The sequence below is a fragment of the Phyllobates terribilis genome, unplaced genomic scaffold, assembly GCF_046119375.1.
Source record: "Phyllobates terribilis strain yellow unplaced genomic scaffold, ASM4611937v1 Scaffold_3__8_contigs__length_932513732, whole genome shotgun sequence".
In the NCBI taxonomy this organism is placed as follows: Eukaryota; Metazoa; Chordata; class Amphibia; order Anura; family Dendrobatidae; genus Phyllobates; species Phyllobates terribilis.
Window position 1 is genome coordinate 347,069,122 of NW_027362763.1, and position 18,740 is coordinate 347,087,861.

At 43.5% G+C, this 18,740-nt stretch overlaps 1 protein-coding gene across 1 annotated transcript in view; it reads left to right on the forward strand.

Moving 5' to 3' along the window:
- The window catches only part of LOC141259356 (uncharacterized), a 751,467-nt gene that overhangs the window by 617,949 nt on the left and 114,778 nt on the right, over positions 1 to 18,740 (forward strand). Inside the window, exon 57 of the mRNA XM_073675220.1 lies at positions 13,168 to 13,287. Within this exon, the coding sequence (XP_073531321.1) occupies positions 13,168 to 13,287 (120 nt within the window). The remainder of the gene's footprint in view (positions 1 to 13,167; positions 13,288 to 18,740) is intronic.

Here is an 18,740-nt window from a genome sequence, read left to right on the forward strand (position 1 = left end):
TTGTTCCTCTGCATGAATGCCTGAGTAGATTTGGAGCGGTGTTTTGGATCATTGTCTTGCTGAAAGATCCATCCCCTGCGTATCTTCAACTTTATCACTGATTCTTGAAAATTATTGTCAAGAATCTGCTGATACTGAGTGGAATCCATGCGTCCCTCAACTTTAACAAGATTCCCGGTGCCGGCATTGGCCACACAGCCCCAAAGCATGATGGAACCTCCACCAAATTTTACTGTGGGTAGCAAGTGTTTTTCTTGGAATGCTGTGTTTCTTTGCCACCATGCATAACGCCTTTTTGTATGACCAAACAACTCAATCTTGGTTTCATCAGTCTATAGGACCTTCTTCCAAAAAGAAATTGGCTTCTCCAAATGTGCTTTTGCATACCTCAGCCGACTCTGTTTGTGGCGTGCTTGCAGAAACGGCTTCTTTCGCATCACTCTCCCATACAGCTTCTCCTTGTGCAAAGTGCGTTGTATAGTTGACCGATGCACAGTGACACCATCTGCAGCAAGTTGATGCTGCAGCTCTCTGGAGGTGGTCTGAGGATTGTCCTTGACTGATCTCACCATTCTTCTTCTCTGCCTTTCTGAAGTTTTTCTTGGCCTGCCACTTCTGGCCTTAACAAGAACTGTCCCTGTGTTCTTCCATTTCCTTACTATGTTCCTCACAGTGGAAACTGACAGGTTAAATCTCTGAGACAGCTTTTTGTATCCTTCCCCTGAACAACTATGTTGAATAATCTTTGTTTTCAGATCATTTGACAGTTGTTTTGAGGAGCCCATGATGGCACTCTTCAGTGGAGCTTCAAACAGGAGAACAACTTGTAAGTGGCCACTTTAAGTAGCTTTTCTCATGATTGCATACACCTAGCTATGAAGTTCAAAGCTCAATGAGGTTACAAAACCAAAAAAAGTGCTTTAGTAAGTCAGTAAAAAGTAGGTAGGAGTATTTAAAACAAGAAAATGATAAGGGTGCCCATACTTATGCACCTGTCAAATTTTGTTTGAATGCAGATTGCACATTTTCTGTTAGTACAATAAACCTCATTTCAAGGCAGAAACATTACTGTGTCCAACAGTTATTACATATATCAAACTGAAATAGCTGTTGCAAAAACACCAATTTTTAGAAAACATTAAGCTTAAGAATAATAGGGGTGCCCAAACTTTTTCATATGACTGTATGTCACATGTCCTTGCCCTATAAGACCAAGCCATTTTCCCCGTCGCCACCATTTTCTCACTGCTGCAGCTGCGTGTTAGACGGCAACGCTGTTGCTGTGTGCGCTATACCTTGTTAATTTCAAGCCAATTTTCGCACAAATCTACAGATAGCTTGGGAGTAGGGAATAGTTGTGATTGCAGTCCTTTTAAGGACTAGGTTACAGCATTTCCTACGACTTTTATCAGGCAGGTCTGTGCTCTTAAATAGATAGATTGTGGGAGTAAAGACTAATTGTAATTGGAGTCCTTTTCAGGACTAGGTTACATCAGTTCCTATCAGTTTTTGCCAGGCAGGTCTGTGCCAGTGCTGTGCAAGTTTTTTTCACAGCATTTGGCTGAAACTAGCAAAGCTAATCCTTTTTGGCCTATTGCAGAGTGTGTTAGTCAGTGGAGTAGCCTATCTGTGTTGCAAGATATACCACCTGTGTATAGAATACCAATTTTTTTACTGCACCTAGTGAAGTAAAATCTTTTGGGCATAGCATCATTCTATTAGTCCATCTATACTGACCTCCATCAGGTTGCAAATTGAATATAATTTTTTTCTGCATCTAGCTCTGAAAAAATATTGGGCTTCTAGCTGTGTGTGGGACTTGTTATATTAGTCCATCTATACTGACCTCCATCAGGTTGCAAACTGAATATATTTTTTTCTGCATCTACCTCTGAAAAAATATTGGGCTTCTAGCTGTGTGTGGGACTTGTTGTATTAGTCCATCTATACTGACCTCCATCAGGTTGCAAACTGAATATATTTTTTTCTGCATCTACCTCTGAAAAAATATTGGGCTGCTAGCTGTGTGTGGGACTTGTTCTATTAATCCATCTATACAGACCTCCATCAGGTTGCAAACTGAATATATTTTTTTCTGCATCTACCTCTGAAAAAATATTGGGCTTCTAGCTGTGTGTGGGACTTGTTGTATTAGTCCATCTATACTGACCTCCATCAGGTTGCAAACTGAATATAATTTTTTTCTGCATCTAGCTCTGAAAAATATTTGGCCTTCTAGCAGTGTGTGGGACTTTCTCTATTAGTCCATCTATACTGACCTCCATCAGGTTGCAAATTAAAAATAATTTTTATCTGCATCTACAGTACACTTGAAAAAATATTTGGGCTTCTAGCTGTGTGTGGGACTTGTTCTATTAGTCCATCTATACTGACCTCCATCAGGTTGCAAATTGAATATAATTTTTATCTGCATCTAGCTCTGAAAAAATATTTGGCCTTCTAGCAGTGTGTGGGACTTTCTCTATTAGTCCATCTATACTGACCTCCATCAGGTTGCAAATTAAAAATTATTTTTATCTGCATCTACAGTACCTCTGAAAAAATATTTGGGCTTCTAGCTGTGTGTGGGACTTGTTCTATTAGTCCATCTATACTGACCTCCATCAGGTTGCAAATTGAATATAATTTTTATCTGCATCTAGCTCTGAAAAAATATTTGGCCTTCTAGCAGTGTGTGGGACTTTCTCTATTAGTCCATCTATACTGACCTCCATCAGGTTGCAAATTGAATATAATTTTTATCTGCATCTAGCTCTGAAAAAATATTTGGCCTTCTAGCAGTGTGTGGGACTTTCTCTATTAGTCCATCTATACTGACCTCCATCAGGTTGCAAATTAAAAATAATTTTTATCTGCATCTACAGTACCTCTGAAAAAATATTTGGGCTTCTAGCTGTGTGTGGGACTTGTTCTATTAGTCCATCTATACTAACCTCCATCAGGTTGCAAATTGAATATAATTTTTATCTGCATCTAGCTCTGAAAAAATATTTGGCCTTCTAGCAGTGTGTGGGATTTTCTCTATTAGTCCATCTATACTGACCTCCATCAGGTTGCAAATTGAATATAATTTTTATCTGCATCTAGCTCTGAAAAAATATTTGGCCTTCTAGCAGTGTGTGGGACTTTCTCTATTAGTCCATCTATACTGACCTCCATCAGGTTGCAAATTGAATATAATTTTTATCTGCATCTAGCTCTGAAAAAATATTTGGGCTTCTAGCTGTGTGTGGGACTTGTTCTATTAATCCATCTATACAGACCTCCATCAGGTTGCAAACTGAATAAAAAAATTTTCTGCATCTAGCTCTGAAAAAATATTTGGCCTTCTAGCAGTGTGTGGAACTTTCTCTATTAGTCCATCTATACTGACCTCCATCAGGTTGCAAATTAAAAATAATTTTTATCTGCATCTACAGTACCTCTGAAAAAATATTTGGGCTTCTAGCTGTGTGTGGAACTTGTTCTATTAGTCCATATATACTGACCTCCATCAGGTTGCAAATTGAATATAATTTTTATCTGCATCTAGCTCTGAAAAAATATTTGGCCTTCTAGCAGTGTGTGGGACTTTCTCTATTAGTCCATCTATACTGATCTCCATCAGGTTGCAAACTGAATATATTTTTTTCTGCATCTACCTCTGAAAAAATATTGGGCCTTCTAGCAGTGTGTGGGACTTTCTCTATTAGTCCATCTATACTGACCTCCATCAGGTTGCAAATTAAAAATAATTTTTATCTGCATCTACCTCTGAAAAAATATTTGGGCTTCTAGCTGTGTGTGGGACTTGTTCTATTACTCCATCTATACTGACCTCCATCAGGTTGTAAACTGAGTATATTTTTTTCTGCATCTACCTCTGAAAAAATATTGGGCTTCTAGCTGTGTGTGGGACTTGTTTTATTAGTCCATCTATACTGACCTCCATCAGGTTGCAAATTAAAAATAATTTTTATCTGCATCTACAGTACCTCTGAAAAAATATTTGGGCTTCTAGCTGTGTGTGGGACTTGTTCTATTAGTCCATCTATACTGACCTCCATCAGGTTGCAAATTGAATATAATTTTTATCTGCATCTAGCTCTGAAAAAATATTTGGCCTTCTAGCAGTGTGTGGGACTTTCTCTATTAGTCCATCTATACTGACCTACATCAGGTTGCAAATTAAAAATAATTTTTATCTGCATCTAGCTCTGAAAAAATATTTGGCCTTCTAGCAGTGTGTGGGACTTTCTCTATTAGTCCATCTATACTGACCTCCATCAGGTTGCAAATTAAAAATAATTTTTATCTGCATCTACCTCTGAAAAAATATTTGGGCTTCTAGCTGTGTGTGGGACTTGTTCTATTAATCCATCTATACAGACCTCCATCAGGTTGCAAACTGAATATAATTATTTTCTGCATCTAGCTCTGAAAAAATATTTGGCCTTCTAGCAGTGTGTGGGACTTTCTCTATTAGTCCATCTATACTGACCTCCATCAGGTTGCAAACTGAATATATTTTTTTTCTGCATCTACCTCTGAAAAAATATTGGGCTTGTAGCTGTGTGTGGGACTTGTTCTATTAATCCATCTATACAGACCTCCATCAGGTTGCAAACTGAATAAAAAATTTTTCTGCATCTACCTCTGAAAAAATATTTGGGCTTCTAGCTGTGTGTGGGACTTGTTCTATTAGTCCATCTATACTGACCTCCATCAGGTTGCAAATTGAATATAATTTTTTTCTGCATCTAACCCAGCCAATAGTTTTGGCCTAATACCACAGTTTGGCCACTCAGCTCTGCTCGGTTCCCATCCATTGTTTTTTTGTGCAAACAACTCCAGAGTTGTGAATTAGTTAACCACCAAAATGAGTGGAAAAAGGCCTGCTGCTGGTGGAAAGGGGAATAGGCGTGTTGGGAAGGGGAAAAAAGGTTGTGTCCGTGGGGTAGGTGTTAAAGCAACAGTAACATCTGCAGAAGAAAGACCATCTTCCAGCCAAACTAAAATGTCTACTTCTTTTAGCGGACAATGTGATAAGATCCCTTTCTTAAGGCCACGCCAATCGCTACAAATTCCAGATGAGGCACAAAAACAGCAGGTGCTTCAACGGATATCAAGTGCTCCTTTAAGTGGGCTCTCCTCCACATCAACTTCAACATCACAAATACTCCAGTCCTCAAAGGTGTCACCCCAATCGCACTTGCTTCCTCACAGCTCCCAAATCTCCAGCTGCCCATCTGAGTATGAGGTAGAACAGATGGTTGAGTCTGCAGAGCTGTTTACTCATACTATAGCCTGGGAATCAGAGGTCGACTCCAGAGCTTCTGTGAATCCAGACGAGGAAATGATCTGCACTGATGCCCAGAATCTTTATGAGTCGGATCCAGGACCAGACGCAGAAGGTTCTGACCATAATGTAGACCCTCATTCCCAAACTGTAACTCCTGTTGGTGGAGACAATGAGGAAGACGATGATAAGGCTCAAATACCTGATTGGAGCGACAACTTTAGTTTTTTGTCAGGGCAGGAACAGGTTGGCTCTGAGGACGACGGGTGTGATAACGCACAGGGTGATGATGATGAGGTTGGAGATCCCACTTACTGTCAAACCACAGTCAGCCAAGAGATGAGGTCAGCAGAGAAGGTGGAGGAAGATGCTAGTGACTACGAGGTCAGGTTGCGCCTTCCTGGACAGAGACGTAGTACTGGAAGCACGTCAACAACTGCATCCTCAAACACAACTCTGCCTCTCACCACAAGTCGTGGTGGCTCTTCAGGTGGCTCTTCGATAAAGATGACCCAACTCGTGTTATCTGTAACATTTGTCAGCAAAAGCTAAGTAGAGGCCAAAAAATACATAGTTTGAGTACTTCATGCATGAACCGGCACATGGACATGAAGCATAATTTGCAGTGGGAAGCTCAGTGTGCTACAATGCGGCCTAGCCGGCCGGGCCAACCACCGTCTGCCATATCTTGTGCATCCGCGGCCTCTTCATCCTCTGTGACTGGGGGGACAGCAGTCACACCTGTTTTGGGGCGCAGACCTGCCACCTCTTTACCCGCAACAGCCAGCGTGATTGGCAGGTCATCATTTTCTTTGGAGGTGGTAACACCAGCTGGTGTTGAGCGCTGTCCGACATCGATAGCACCACCTTTGGATCAAGGCAACCTAACATGTCCGCCTGCATCTTCCTCACAGACCGGCAGTTTGCCGGGGACACCCTTATCAACCCCGTCTAAGCACAATAGCCAGCCCTCGGTCCCTCAGATGTGGACAAGTAAAAGACCATTTCCTCCTAGCCATGAGAAAGCTAAGAGGTTGAATTTCACCATCTGCAAGCTCTTGGCTACAGAAATGCTGCCTTTCCGCCTGGTGGACACAGAGGATTTTCGAGACCTTATGTCCGTCGCAGTGCCCCAGTACCAGATGCCCAGTCGGCACTACTTCTCAAAGAAAGGTGTGCCTGCGCTCCACCAGCATGTCGCACACAACATCACCGCTTCTTTGAGAAACTCTGTGTGTGACAGGGTGCATTTCACCACAGACACTTGGACGAGTAGGCATGGACAGGGGCGTTACATGTCGCTGACTGGGCACTGGGTAACTATGGTGACAGCAGGACAGGGGGATGCTGTCCAAGTCTTGCCGTCCCCACGAGTTGTGCGTCAATCCTCTTTATGTCAAAGTTCCTCCACTGCTTCTGCCTCCTCAACCTCCTCTCGGTCTTCCACCTGCACCCAAAGCCTGTCTGGTCATGCCACAAGCTTTCTAACTGCGCAGAAGGGATCCTGCACACCTCCTTACTATGCTGGCAGTAGGGCTCAACGTCATCAGGCGGTTTTTACATTGAAATGTCTGGGAAATGTGAGTCACACAGCTGAGGAGTTGTGTTCAGCTCTGGAGAACCAATTTCATGAATGGTTGTCTCCACTGGACCTGAAACCAGGGAAGGCCGTGTGCGACAATGCTGCAAACCTGGGTGCGGCCCTTCGCCGGGGCAATGTCACACACGTGCCTTGTATGGCTCACGTGTTGAACCTGGTTGTCCAGCAATTTTTAGCCCACTATCCCAGACTAGATGGCCTTCTGCAGAGGGCACGGTCGCTGTGTGCTCACTTTCGCCGTTCGCATCCCGCAGCTCAGCGACTTACATCTCTACAGAAGTCGTTGGGCCTGCCACTTCACCGGCTAAAATGCGATGTGCCTACCCGGTGGAATTCAACTCTGCACATGTTGCAGCGACTGTGGCAGCACCGACAAGCCCTGGTGCAATACGTTCTGACGTATAGCCTGGGCCAACGAGATCCAGAGGTGGGGCAAATCACGCTGGAGGAGTGGTCTCAGATCAGGGACCTATGCACCCTTCTGCACAGTTTTGAAATGGCGACGAAGATGTTTAGTGCTGACGATGCCATTATCAGCATGACTATTCCGGTGATTTACATGCTGGAGCACATGTTAAACAGAATTCGGAGTCAGGTGGTGGCACAAGAGGACGTGGAGGAAGTAGAGGAGGAGGAGTTGTATGCGGAAGGGCTAACATCTGCAAGGTCCAGACGGTCGGCAGCACCAAGGCGGCAGGCATGTGAGGGTGGGGGAGATGGTTTTACCAGGGCGCATGGTAGCAGCCAAACTAGTGAGGAAGGTGCAGGAGCCCAGGAAGAAGTGGAGGACGAACTGATGGAAGACTCATCAGATGAGGGAGACCTTGATCACATTTCTGTTGTGCGAGGTTGGGGGGAGAGGACAGAGGAAGGAAGCATGATTGTTACCTCGCCACCAACACAACAGGGACTTGGTGCTCCTGGATGCGCAACACACATGAGTGCCTTCTTGCTGCACTACCTGCAACATGACCCTCGAATTGGGAGAATTAGAAATAATCCTGACTACTGGGTTGCCACACTGTTAGATCCCCGGTACAAAAGTAAATTTGCAGAAATTATTCCTGCCATAGAAAGGGATGCACGCATGCAGGAGTATCAGCAGAGACTGTTGCAGAATCTTACATGTGCTTTTCCACAAAATACCAGTGGTGCACGTAGTGAATCTCACAGTTCCAACTTGCCAACCGTGGGACCGTCAAGTGTTCAGCACTCAAACCGTAACAGAACCACAGTATCTGCTGGTAACATCAATTTTAAGGAATCATTTCACCACTTTTTTAGCCCATCCTTTGCAAGGCCACAGGAGACAAGAAGTCTGACACATAGTCAACGCCTAGAGACGATGGTACAGGAGTATCTCCAAGTAAACATTGAAGCCATGACTGTGTCACTGGACCCTTGCTCTTTTTGGGCTTCCAATCTGGATAAATGGCCGGAGCTAGCCACTTACGCCTTGGAGATCTTGTCATGCCCCGCAGCCAGCGTTCTGTCTGAACGTGTGTTCAGCGCTGCTGGTGGTGTGCTGACAGATAAGCGCACGCGGCTCTCCACTGATAATGTAGACAGACTCACGTTCATAAAGATGAACAAATCATGGATCCGAAACAACTTTTCTACCCCTGTGTCATCCTGGGGAGAGTAAAAGCTTGATGATTGGTTAAAATCACCTCACCAACCGTTTTAAGCTTTCAAATTACTAATCATGTTTATCTGTATCTTGGTTGGAATATAATTTGGGCTTTGTAGCAGTGTGCAGCACTGATTCTATTAGGCCATCTATAATAAGCTCCACCAGATTTAAAATTACTAATCATGTTTATCTGTATCTTGACTGGAATATAATTTGGACTTTGTAGCAGTGTGCAGCACTGATCCTATTAGGCTATCTATACTAAAGCTTCACCAGATTTAAAATTAATAATAATTTTTAGCTGCATCTAGCCCAGAAAATAATTTTGGGGCTCCGAGATGCGCAAGACACATAAGTGCCTTCTTGCTGCACTACCTGCAGCATGACCCTCATATTGTCAGAATTCGAAGTAATCATGACTACTGGGTTGCCACACTCTTAGATCCCCCAAACTTTTCGATCAACCTTTTCATTTTAATAAAGACCAAAAAAATGGTCATTTTTGAAATTATAAGCATTAGCAGGTTGTTAGAAACTGAAATCAAACAGTTTTCAACTCAAAACTTTATTCTAGGTGATGTTACATTTTCACATAGGACCCCTTGTTCGAAAGGAGCTTCTGAACTCTCTCGTCCATTGAATTTGTCAGGTTTTGGATGGTTTCTGCTTCAATTGTTTTGCATGAGGACAGAATACCCTCCCAGAGCTGTTGCTTAGATGTGAACTGCCTCCCGCCATCATAGACACTCCTTTTAATGATGCTCCAAAGGTTCTGAATGGGGTAGAGGTCAGGGGAGCATGGGGGTCACACCATAAGTTTGTCCCCTTTTATGCCCATATCAGCCAGAGATGCAGATGTTTTATGTGCAGCATGAGATGGTGCATTATCATGCAAAAAAATGATCTTGCTGTGAAATACACGGTTCTTCTTCTTGAACCATGGCAGGAAGTGCTGTTTGAGAAAATCCACATACATTATGGAGTTCATCTTTAGCGCCTTCAGGGATCCTATAGGGGCCGACAATCTCTCTCCCCATGATTCCAGCCCAAAACATTACTCCACCTCCTCCTTGTTGGCGCTGTAGCCGTGTTTGCGTGGGGTGTCCATCAACCAGCCATCCTCCACTCCATCCATCTGGACCATCGAGCGCTGCACGGCACTCATCCGTGAACAAAACAGTTTTGAAATCAGTCTTCATGTAATGTTTGGCCCACTGGAGCCGTTTCTGCTTGTGTGAAGTGGATAGAGGAGGTCGACAGGATGGCGTATGCACAGCTGCAAACCTCTGAAGGACCCTGCATCTTGTTGTTCGGGGGATGTTGGAGGCACCAGCAGCTTCAAAAACATGTCTGCTGCTATGACAAGGCTTTTTTGCCGCTGCTCTTTCAACCTGACGTAATTGCCTGTAGGAAAGAGTCCTCAATTTGCCCTTATCAGCACGCACACGTGTGTACTGTGAATCAGCTACATACTTCTTGATTGCCAAGACACTTCATCCTGATCATCGCACAATGTTGATTGTAGTCATGCCTTGACCTAAACAGTCCACAATTTGTTGCTTCTCAGCAGCTGACACATCCTTTTTCTTTCCCATTTTGGCAGAAAATGTAGGCTGCTTAATAATGTGAGACAGCCTTCTTAAGTAGTCTTGCCTTTCATTGGACACACCTGCCAAACTAATTAGCACAGGTGTCTGCAATTGCTTACAGTGATATAAAGAGCCCTGACACACATCACCATCAATGAGTTTAACTGACAAACAAACAAATTCTTCCCTTATCACTCCTAAACACTTTTTGCATAATAATTTGGAACACAGTGTACATGTGCTTTTCCACAAAACACCAGTGGTTCACGTAGTGAATCTTACAGTTCTAACTTGCCAACCGTGGTCTGTATGGAGTTGTTCAATAAAGGGCCCAAAATTAAGATAACATAGATGGGAGAGGTCTCTATGAATAGGAATTCCTAAGTATTTGATACCCTGTGAGGGCCAGGCACAGGGAAAGTTGGACTGGATGGAATCCTATATGGATTTGGGGAGGGAGACATCGAGGACCTCAGACTTCGCTGCATTGATTTTAAAATTTGACCATGTAACAAAGTGATCTATTTCAGCCATAACAGCATGGATGGATATATGTGATTGAGTGATATATACTAGGACATCATCAGCAAATAGAGAGCACTTGTACTCTGTGCCTCCCACCTCAATCCACCTAATATTGGGGTTATGGCGAATTGATGAGAGCAGGTGCTCCGTCACTAGGATGTATAAGAGAGGGGACAGAGAACATCCCTGCCTTGTCCCATTTGTGATTGTGAAAGGTGATGAAAATGTTCTAACGCGCCCCCTGGGCCTTGGGACACCCGGAGCCGGACCCTTTTTGGTGGATGCTGGTGGTTGTAGTCTCCGTGGCGGCGACCCGGTTCCGTGGCTCAGGGCAGTCAAACCAGTGGCGGAACTATTTATGTGGTTTTGATGTTTAAATGTCCGACTACGCCACCCGTGGATTGCGGTCAGAGTGAACCGCCGCTCCAGGGCAGACCGCTGAGGCTGATGTTGTGGGTGCAGCAGAGCGTAGCATAACTCCCCACGGGAGGAGTATAGCCTCAGGGCAGTGTATGCGGAGGATGGGGGTGATGGTGCAGGGCAGCAGCAGTAACGACACGGAGTCAGTGATGCAGTCCAGGGCCTTTACTCACAGTTCTTATTATCCAGACCACGTCTGCAGGTAACGGCTGCCCACGTCGTACTGTGCTCACCAGGTGAGGGGCTCAGACAACTCCCAGATAACTTTGGAGCGCTTCACAGGACCCCCTTTGTGTGTCCTTTGTCTGGCCTTTCTTACCAACCCTTCTGTCCGGCCTCCTCGGGCCTCCTCTTGGTAAACTTGGCGCCAGTTTCCCTGACCCTATGTGGTGCCTTCCTAGCGGGTGTAGCGAGGGGCTGCGCCACATAAAATGTCACAGCCTCCTGTTTCTAGCTGAGGGTCGTTTCCTGCCTCCACTAGTTTCGGGGACCGGTCTCCCCCTTTGGCCTGACCCCTCCACGCAGGTGGATTCGGGCGTGCGGTGGCGACTCGCCCGTCCGCACCCCTGGGATCCCTTCGTTCCTCGTTCCTGGAGCCTTCTCCGCTCCTCTTCCTTCCTTCTCCCTCTTCCAGGCCTGGGCCTCTGTTACTAGGCCCGCCTCCGGAGCAGAGCTCATGCAGAGCCCCTGCTCCCTGCCACTTCTGCTCAGACTTCTCTGCACTGAACTAAGATGGTGCCCACCTTTTATACTCCCTTCTCAATGCACCCAGGAACTGCTTCCTCCCTGCTCCTGCACTACAGGGTTCCCCTTCCTCAGTGTTCCCTCCCCCCACTCCAGCCAGGGACAGGGACTGTCGTGCCCATCTCAGGGGCATATTGGTCGCCCTGCCCCACGGCAATGTGGTGTAATGCATGCAGGTGTCGGGTCCTGATCCACACTCCATCCTTACCTGAGAGTGAGATATCACACCTCTGGGTGAGGTGCAATACCTCTGTAGCAACCGAGCCCTCAGGGTGCTACAGTTCCATTTATCTTCAGCCTAGGTGACGTATTGCGATACAGGGCCGTGATTTTGGCTATAAAAGGGTCCCCTAGACCCCTACCCCAAGCTTTTTAAGAGAATCATATATGGCGTGCCAGGAGACTCTATGGAATGCTTTCTCAGCATCCAACGAGAGTATCTAATTACAAATTTTTAACTGCATCTAGCCCAGGAAATACTTTGTGCCTAGTAGCAGTGTCTGCTAGTCAGCGGATTATCCCGGCTGTTAAGCAAGCTACACCACCTGTAGTTTGGACACTTAATTTTTTCAAAGGAAATGCTTCGGGACCACGGGATACTCAGTGAAGAGCATCAGGAGGCACCCCAAGGCATAGGGGCTGGGACTGGCAGTAGGATGCCTTGCGGTGGACAGCCGAGCTCGATCCTTATAAAAGCTTTTTAACTGCAGCAGCTTTAGTGGACGCTACTGGAGCTGGAATTACGCGGCTGCTGGCATGAGACTTGCCCTCCAATAGATCCTTGTAAATGGATTTAAAGTGTATTCATTCAAATTAGAGAGACAATTTAAATTAAAAAGCTTAGAGCTGCCTCCACCACAGGGGGGCTCGCTCGACCCACCAGCGGACAGGCACCAGTATTGGGAGAGGGGGGCTGGCCGTCAGGGTTCACCGCGGCTCTGGCACAAACCCGGCGACGCAGAGGTGGCACGGGCAGGAGTGGACTGAACGTGTCGGCTTCTCACTTTTTGGATTTTAGAAGGGCATGACATGCCTATATCTGTGTCTCCCCCTCCTTTTTCTCCTCCACCTCTTTTCTTTTCGCATGACTATATGTACTTGTCACTTTTCCATGTGTTAGTTGTGTCTTCTGAGCAGTTTGTCAGCTTTTGGACACCTTTGAAGGTGTTTTCTATGTGTTTCTATGTGTTTTTGTTTGCCTGCCATTGGTTTTAACGGTGTTCGAAGGTGTTCGACGAACAGTTCGACGAACAGTTCGGCGAACACACGGGTGTTCGACGAACCGAACCGAACTCGAACACTACGGGGGTGGCTCAACACTAATCCTCAGTTAACTGAAACATTTTATATTGATCAGGTAACGGGACCCACTGTGATGATGTTGATGAATGCCTGACCAGCAATATATGCTCATCTGATGCATCCTGCAATAACACAATAGGAAGTTTCATCTGTGCTTGTAATGATGGATTCTCAGGTAAGCTATAATACGTAGTTAGAGTCAATACAAACAGAGTGATCTATTTCAAGTGTTTATTTCTGTTAATGTTGATGATTATGGCTTACAGCCAATGAAAACACCAAAGTCATTAACTGAGTGAACTAGAATAATTAACAAAAAACACCTGCAAAGGCTTCCTACGCATTTAAAAAGGTCCCTTAGTCAGTTTCAGTAGGCTCTACAATCATGGGGAAGACTGCTGACTTGATAGATGTCCAGAAAGCAGTCATTGACACTAAATAAATGCAAAGTAAATTTTTCATTACATTTGGAAATCAAGGTCCCAGAGTCTGGAGGAAGAGTGGAGAGGCATACAATGCAAGCTGCTTGAGGTCTAGTGTGAAGTTTCCACAATCAGTGATGGTTTGGGGAGCCATATCATCTGCTGGTGTAGGTCCACTGTGTTTTATCAAGACCAAAGTCAGCGCAGCCATCTACCATCACTGTGCTTAATTGGCCAGAAAACTCGCCTGACCTTAACCCAATAGTGAATCTATGGGGTATTGTCAAGAGGAAGATGAGAAACACCAGACCCACAATGCAGACAAGCCGAAGGCTGCTATCAAAAGCAACCTGGGCTTCCATAACACCTCAGCAGTGCCACAGGCTGATCGCCTCCATGCCATGCCGCATTGATGCAGTAATTGATGCAAAAGGAGCCCCGACCAAGTATTGAGTGCATTTACTGAACATACATTTCAGTAGGCCAACATTTTGGATTTTAAAAACATTTTTTAAGCTGTTGTTATAAAGTATTCTAATTTACTGAAATAATGACTTTTGTGTTTTCATTGGCTGTAAGCCATAATCATTAACATTAACAGAAATAAACATTTGAAATAGATCGCTCTGTTTGTAATGACTCTACATAATATATGAGTGTCACTTTTTGTGTTGAAGAACTGAAATAAATTAACTTTTTGATGATATTCTAATTTAGTGAGATGCACCTGTAGTTTGACGATCAGTAACTAACATGTGAAAACAAGGGCAGTATGGTTGTTGAATGTCTGGTATTTAGATTAAACAATTAAAACAGATAGTCCAAAATAAAAAAGACCTTTTATACACTGTGTTCCAAATTATTATGCAAATAATATTTTCTCAGATTTTCCCAAATTACCTATATGAATTGCAGTCATTGTAATTTTCCAGTCAAATAACTATTAGAGTACAATTGAAAGGTTTTTGTACAAACTGCCTATGATAACAATATATTTTTAAAAAAATAAAAAACTCAAACTGCGCTCAAAATGCATGTTCCAAATTATTATGCCCAGCAGAGTTTTTAACCTTTTCATTTTAATAAAGAACAAAAAAATGGTCATTTTTGAAATTATAAGCATTAGCAGGTTATTACAAACTGAAATCAAACAGTTTTCAACTCAAAACTTTATTCTAGGTGATGTTACATTTGCACATAGGACCCCTTGTTCGAAAGGAGCTTCTGAACTCTCTCGTCCATTGAATTTGTCAGGTTTTGGATGGTTTCTGCTTTAATTGTTTTGCATAAGGACAGAATACCCTCCCAGAGCTGTTTCTTAGATGTGAACTGCCTCCCGCCATCATAGACACTCCTTTTGATGATGCTCCAGAGGTTCTCAATGGGGTTGAGGTCAGGGGAGCATGGGTGCCACACCATAAGTTTGTCCCCTTTTATGCCCATAGCAGCCAGAGATGCAGATGTGTTATGTGCAGCATGAGACGGCATTATCATGCATGAAAATGATCTTGCTGCGGAATGCACGGTTCTTCTTCTTGAACCATGGAAGGAAGTGCTGTTTGAGAAACTCAACATATATTAAGGAGTTCATCTTTACCCCTTCAGGGATCCTAAAAGGGCCGACAATCTCTCTCCCCATGATTCCAGCCCAAAACATTACTCCACCTCCTCCTTGTTAGCGCCGTAGCCGTGTTTGCATGGGGTGTCCATCAACCTGCCATCCTCCACTCCATCCATCTGGACCATCGAGATCATTTCATGCATGATAATGCCCCGTCTCATGCTGCACATAACACATCTGCATCTCTGGCTGCTATGGGCATAAAAGGGGACAAACTTATGGTGTGGCACCCATGCTCCCCTGACCTCAACCCCATTGAGAACCTCTGGAGCATCATCAAAAGGAGTGTCTATGATGGCGGGAGGCAGTTCACATCTAAGCAACAGCTCTGGGAGGGTATTCTGTCCTCATGCAAAACAATTAAAGCAGAAACCATCCAAAACCTGACAAATTCAATGGACGAGAGAGTTCAGAAGCGCCTTTCGAACAAGCGATCCTATGTGCAAATGTAACATCACCTAGAATAAAGTTTTGAGTTGAAAACTGTTTGATTTCAGTTTGTAATAACCTGCTAATGCTTATAATTTCAAAAATGACCATTTTTTTGTTCTTTATTAAAATGAAAAGGTTGAAAACTCTGCAGTGCATAATAATTTGGAACATGCATTTTGAGCGCAGTTTGAGTTTTTTATTTTTTTTAAAATATACTGTTATCATAGGCAGTTTGTACAAAAAACTTTCAATTGTACTCTAATAGTTATTTGACTGGAAAATTACAATGACTGCAATTCATATAGGTAATTTGGGAAAATCTGAAAAAATATTATTTGCATAATAATTTGGAACACAGTGTATTAACCCCTATCCGGCCCAAGGCATACTAATACGTATCTGTGCCCTGGGCCTTATGAGCCAGATACGTATTAATACGCCTTGGCGATTTCGCCCGCACACAAACGGTGTGGGCAAGATCGCCGCCTGGTGTCAGCTGATTGTCACAGCTGACACCCAGTGCTATGTGCAGGGAGCAGTCCCGCACTGCTCACTGCACATTAACCCCCGAAATGCTGCGATGAAAATCGATCGCAGCAGGTGGCAAGCGGAGGTAAGCGCGATACTTACCTTCTCTGCCGGCGTCCCGCGGCATCTGACTCTGGTCCCGGATGTTGCCATGGTGACCCAATGTCATCATCGCAACATCCAGGTCACCAGGAGGCAGGAAGTTACTTTGGTCATGCGTAGTGCATGACCAAAGTAACTTCTCCCTGTGCAGCGCTGACAGGCTGCATAGCACAGGGATGGTGTTGCATTCCTGTGCTATACAGCCGATCAGGCTGCAAAAAGTGAAAGTCCCATAGTGGGACATAGTGTGAAAGATCAAAAAGTGTCAGAAACTGAAAAAAATAAAAAATTGTAATAATATAAAAAAAAAATTAAAAAAATAATCTAAAAAATGTGCATATATTGTACCCATAAATAAATAATCTTATAAAAAAAAATAAAAGTACACATATTTGGTATTGCCGCTGAACGACCTGACCTATAAAACTATCCCTATAGTTAACCCCTTTAGTGAACACAGTAAAAAAACTAATAAAAAAAATAAACAAAAAACAATGCTTTATCATCATACTGCCAAACAAAAAATGGAATAAAATGCGATCAAAAAGAATAATGCAAATAAAAATGGTACCGCTTAAAGAGTCCTCTTGTCCCGCAAAAAACAAGCTGCCATACAGCTCCAACGGCCGAAAAATAAAATAGTTATAGCTCTCAGGATAAAGTGATACAAAAACAATTCTGTTTTCTATAAAAAAGTTTTAATTGTGCAAAAGCGCCAAAACATAAAAAAAAAATGTAAATGTAGTACCGCTGTAAATGTACTTACCTGAAGAATAAAGCTGCCTTATCAATTTTACCACACGCAGAATGGCATAAAAAAAAAATAAAAAAAACAATTCCTGAATTGTTGATTTTTGTTTATTCTGCCTCCCAAAAATCGGAATAGAAAGCGATCAAAAAATGTCACATGCCTGAAAATGGTAACAATAAAAACATCAACTTGTCCTGCAAAAAACAAGTTATCACATGACTCGGCCGAAATATGGAAAAATTATAGCTCTCAAAATATGGCGATGCAAAAACTAGTCTTTGCAAAAAAAAGGTTTTTTTAGTGTGTGACAGCTGTCAATCTTAAAAACTTGATATGAATCTAGTATCGCTGTAATTGCACTGACCTGAAGAATAAAGTCGTCTAATCACTTATACTGCACGAGGAACGACGTAAAAAATAAACTCTAGGGTTAGGGTTGTGCTAGGGTTAGGGTTGTGCTAGGGTTAGGGTTGGGCTTTGGTTAAGGTTAGGTTTGTGCTAGCGTTAGGGTTGTGTAGGGTTAGGTTTGGGGTTGTATTATGGTTGGGGTTAGACTTGTGTTGGGGTTGGGATTTTTTCGGAAGTAAAGAAAAAAAAATGACGACGATATGGTGACTAATGTTGAGCGCAAGTGCTCGCTCCTTGAGTTTGCATCGGGTGCTCGGGAATACACAGAGTATAGCGGGTGCTCAAGTGATATGCTCGAGTCTCCGCCTCATATGTTTTGCAGCTGTTATACAGCCAAAAAAACCCTAGCTGGGATTGCCTGCCATGCACGAGCGATCCCCACATGTTTTATTTTGGATGTCTAATAACCGTGAAACATATGGGCGGGGACTCGAGCATGTCACTTGAGCACCCCCGATGCATGGTGGATACCTGAGTACCCGATGCAAACTCAAGTAGCGAGCACTTGCACTCAAGACTAATGACAACTTATTCAATATGGTGACCTAATGTTATCAAATTCTGTGTCGTACCTCTGGGTTCAAAATGTTCACTATATCCATTGATAAAATCCATGAGGGGTGTAGTTTCCAAAATGGAGTCACTTGGCGGGTGTGGGGGGGGTGGGGAGGTTCACTGTTTAGGCACATTAGGGGCTTCCCAAACGCAACATGGCGTCAGCTAATTATTCAAGCAAATTTTACATTCAAAAAGTCAAATGGCGCTCCTTCCCTTCCGAATCCTGCCGTGCACCCAAACAGTGGTTTTCCCCCACATGGGGTATCGGCTTACTCAGGAAAAATTGCACAACAAATTGTATGGTGCAATTTCTCCTGTTACCCTTATGAAAATGCAAAATTGGAGGCTGAAAAACATTTTTGTTGGAAAAATGTCAAAATTTTATTTTTACATCTCAATGTTATAAACTTCTGTGAAGCACCTGGGGGTTCAAGGTGTTCACCACACATCTAGATAAGTTCCCTGAGGGGTATAGTTTCCAAAATGGGGTCACTTGTGGGGAGTTTCCACTGTTTAGGCACATCAGGGGCTCTCCAAACGCAACATGATGTCCGCTAATTATTCAAGCAAATTTTACATTCAAAAAGTCAAATGGCACTCCTTCCCTTCCAAACCCTGCAGTGAGCCCAAACAATATCATCGTGCTCAGGAGGAAATGCACAACAAATTTTGAGTTTCATTTTTTAATGATACCTTTGAGAAAATAAGAAATTGGGGTCTAATGTAACATTTTTGTGAAAAAAATAAATGTTCATTTTTTTCTTCCACATTCCAAAAATTCCTGTGAAGCACCTGAAGGGTTAATA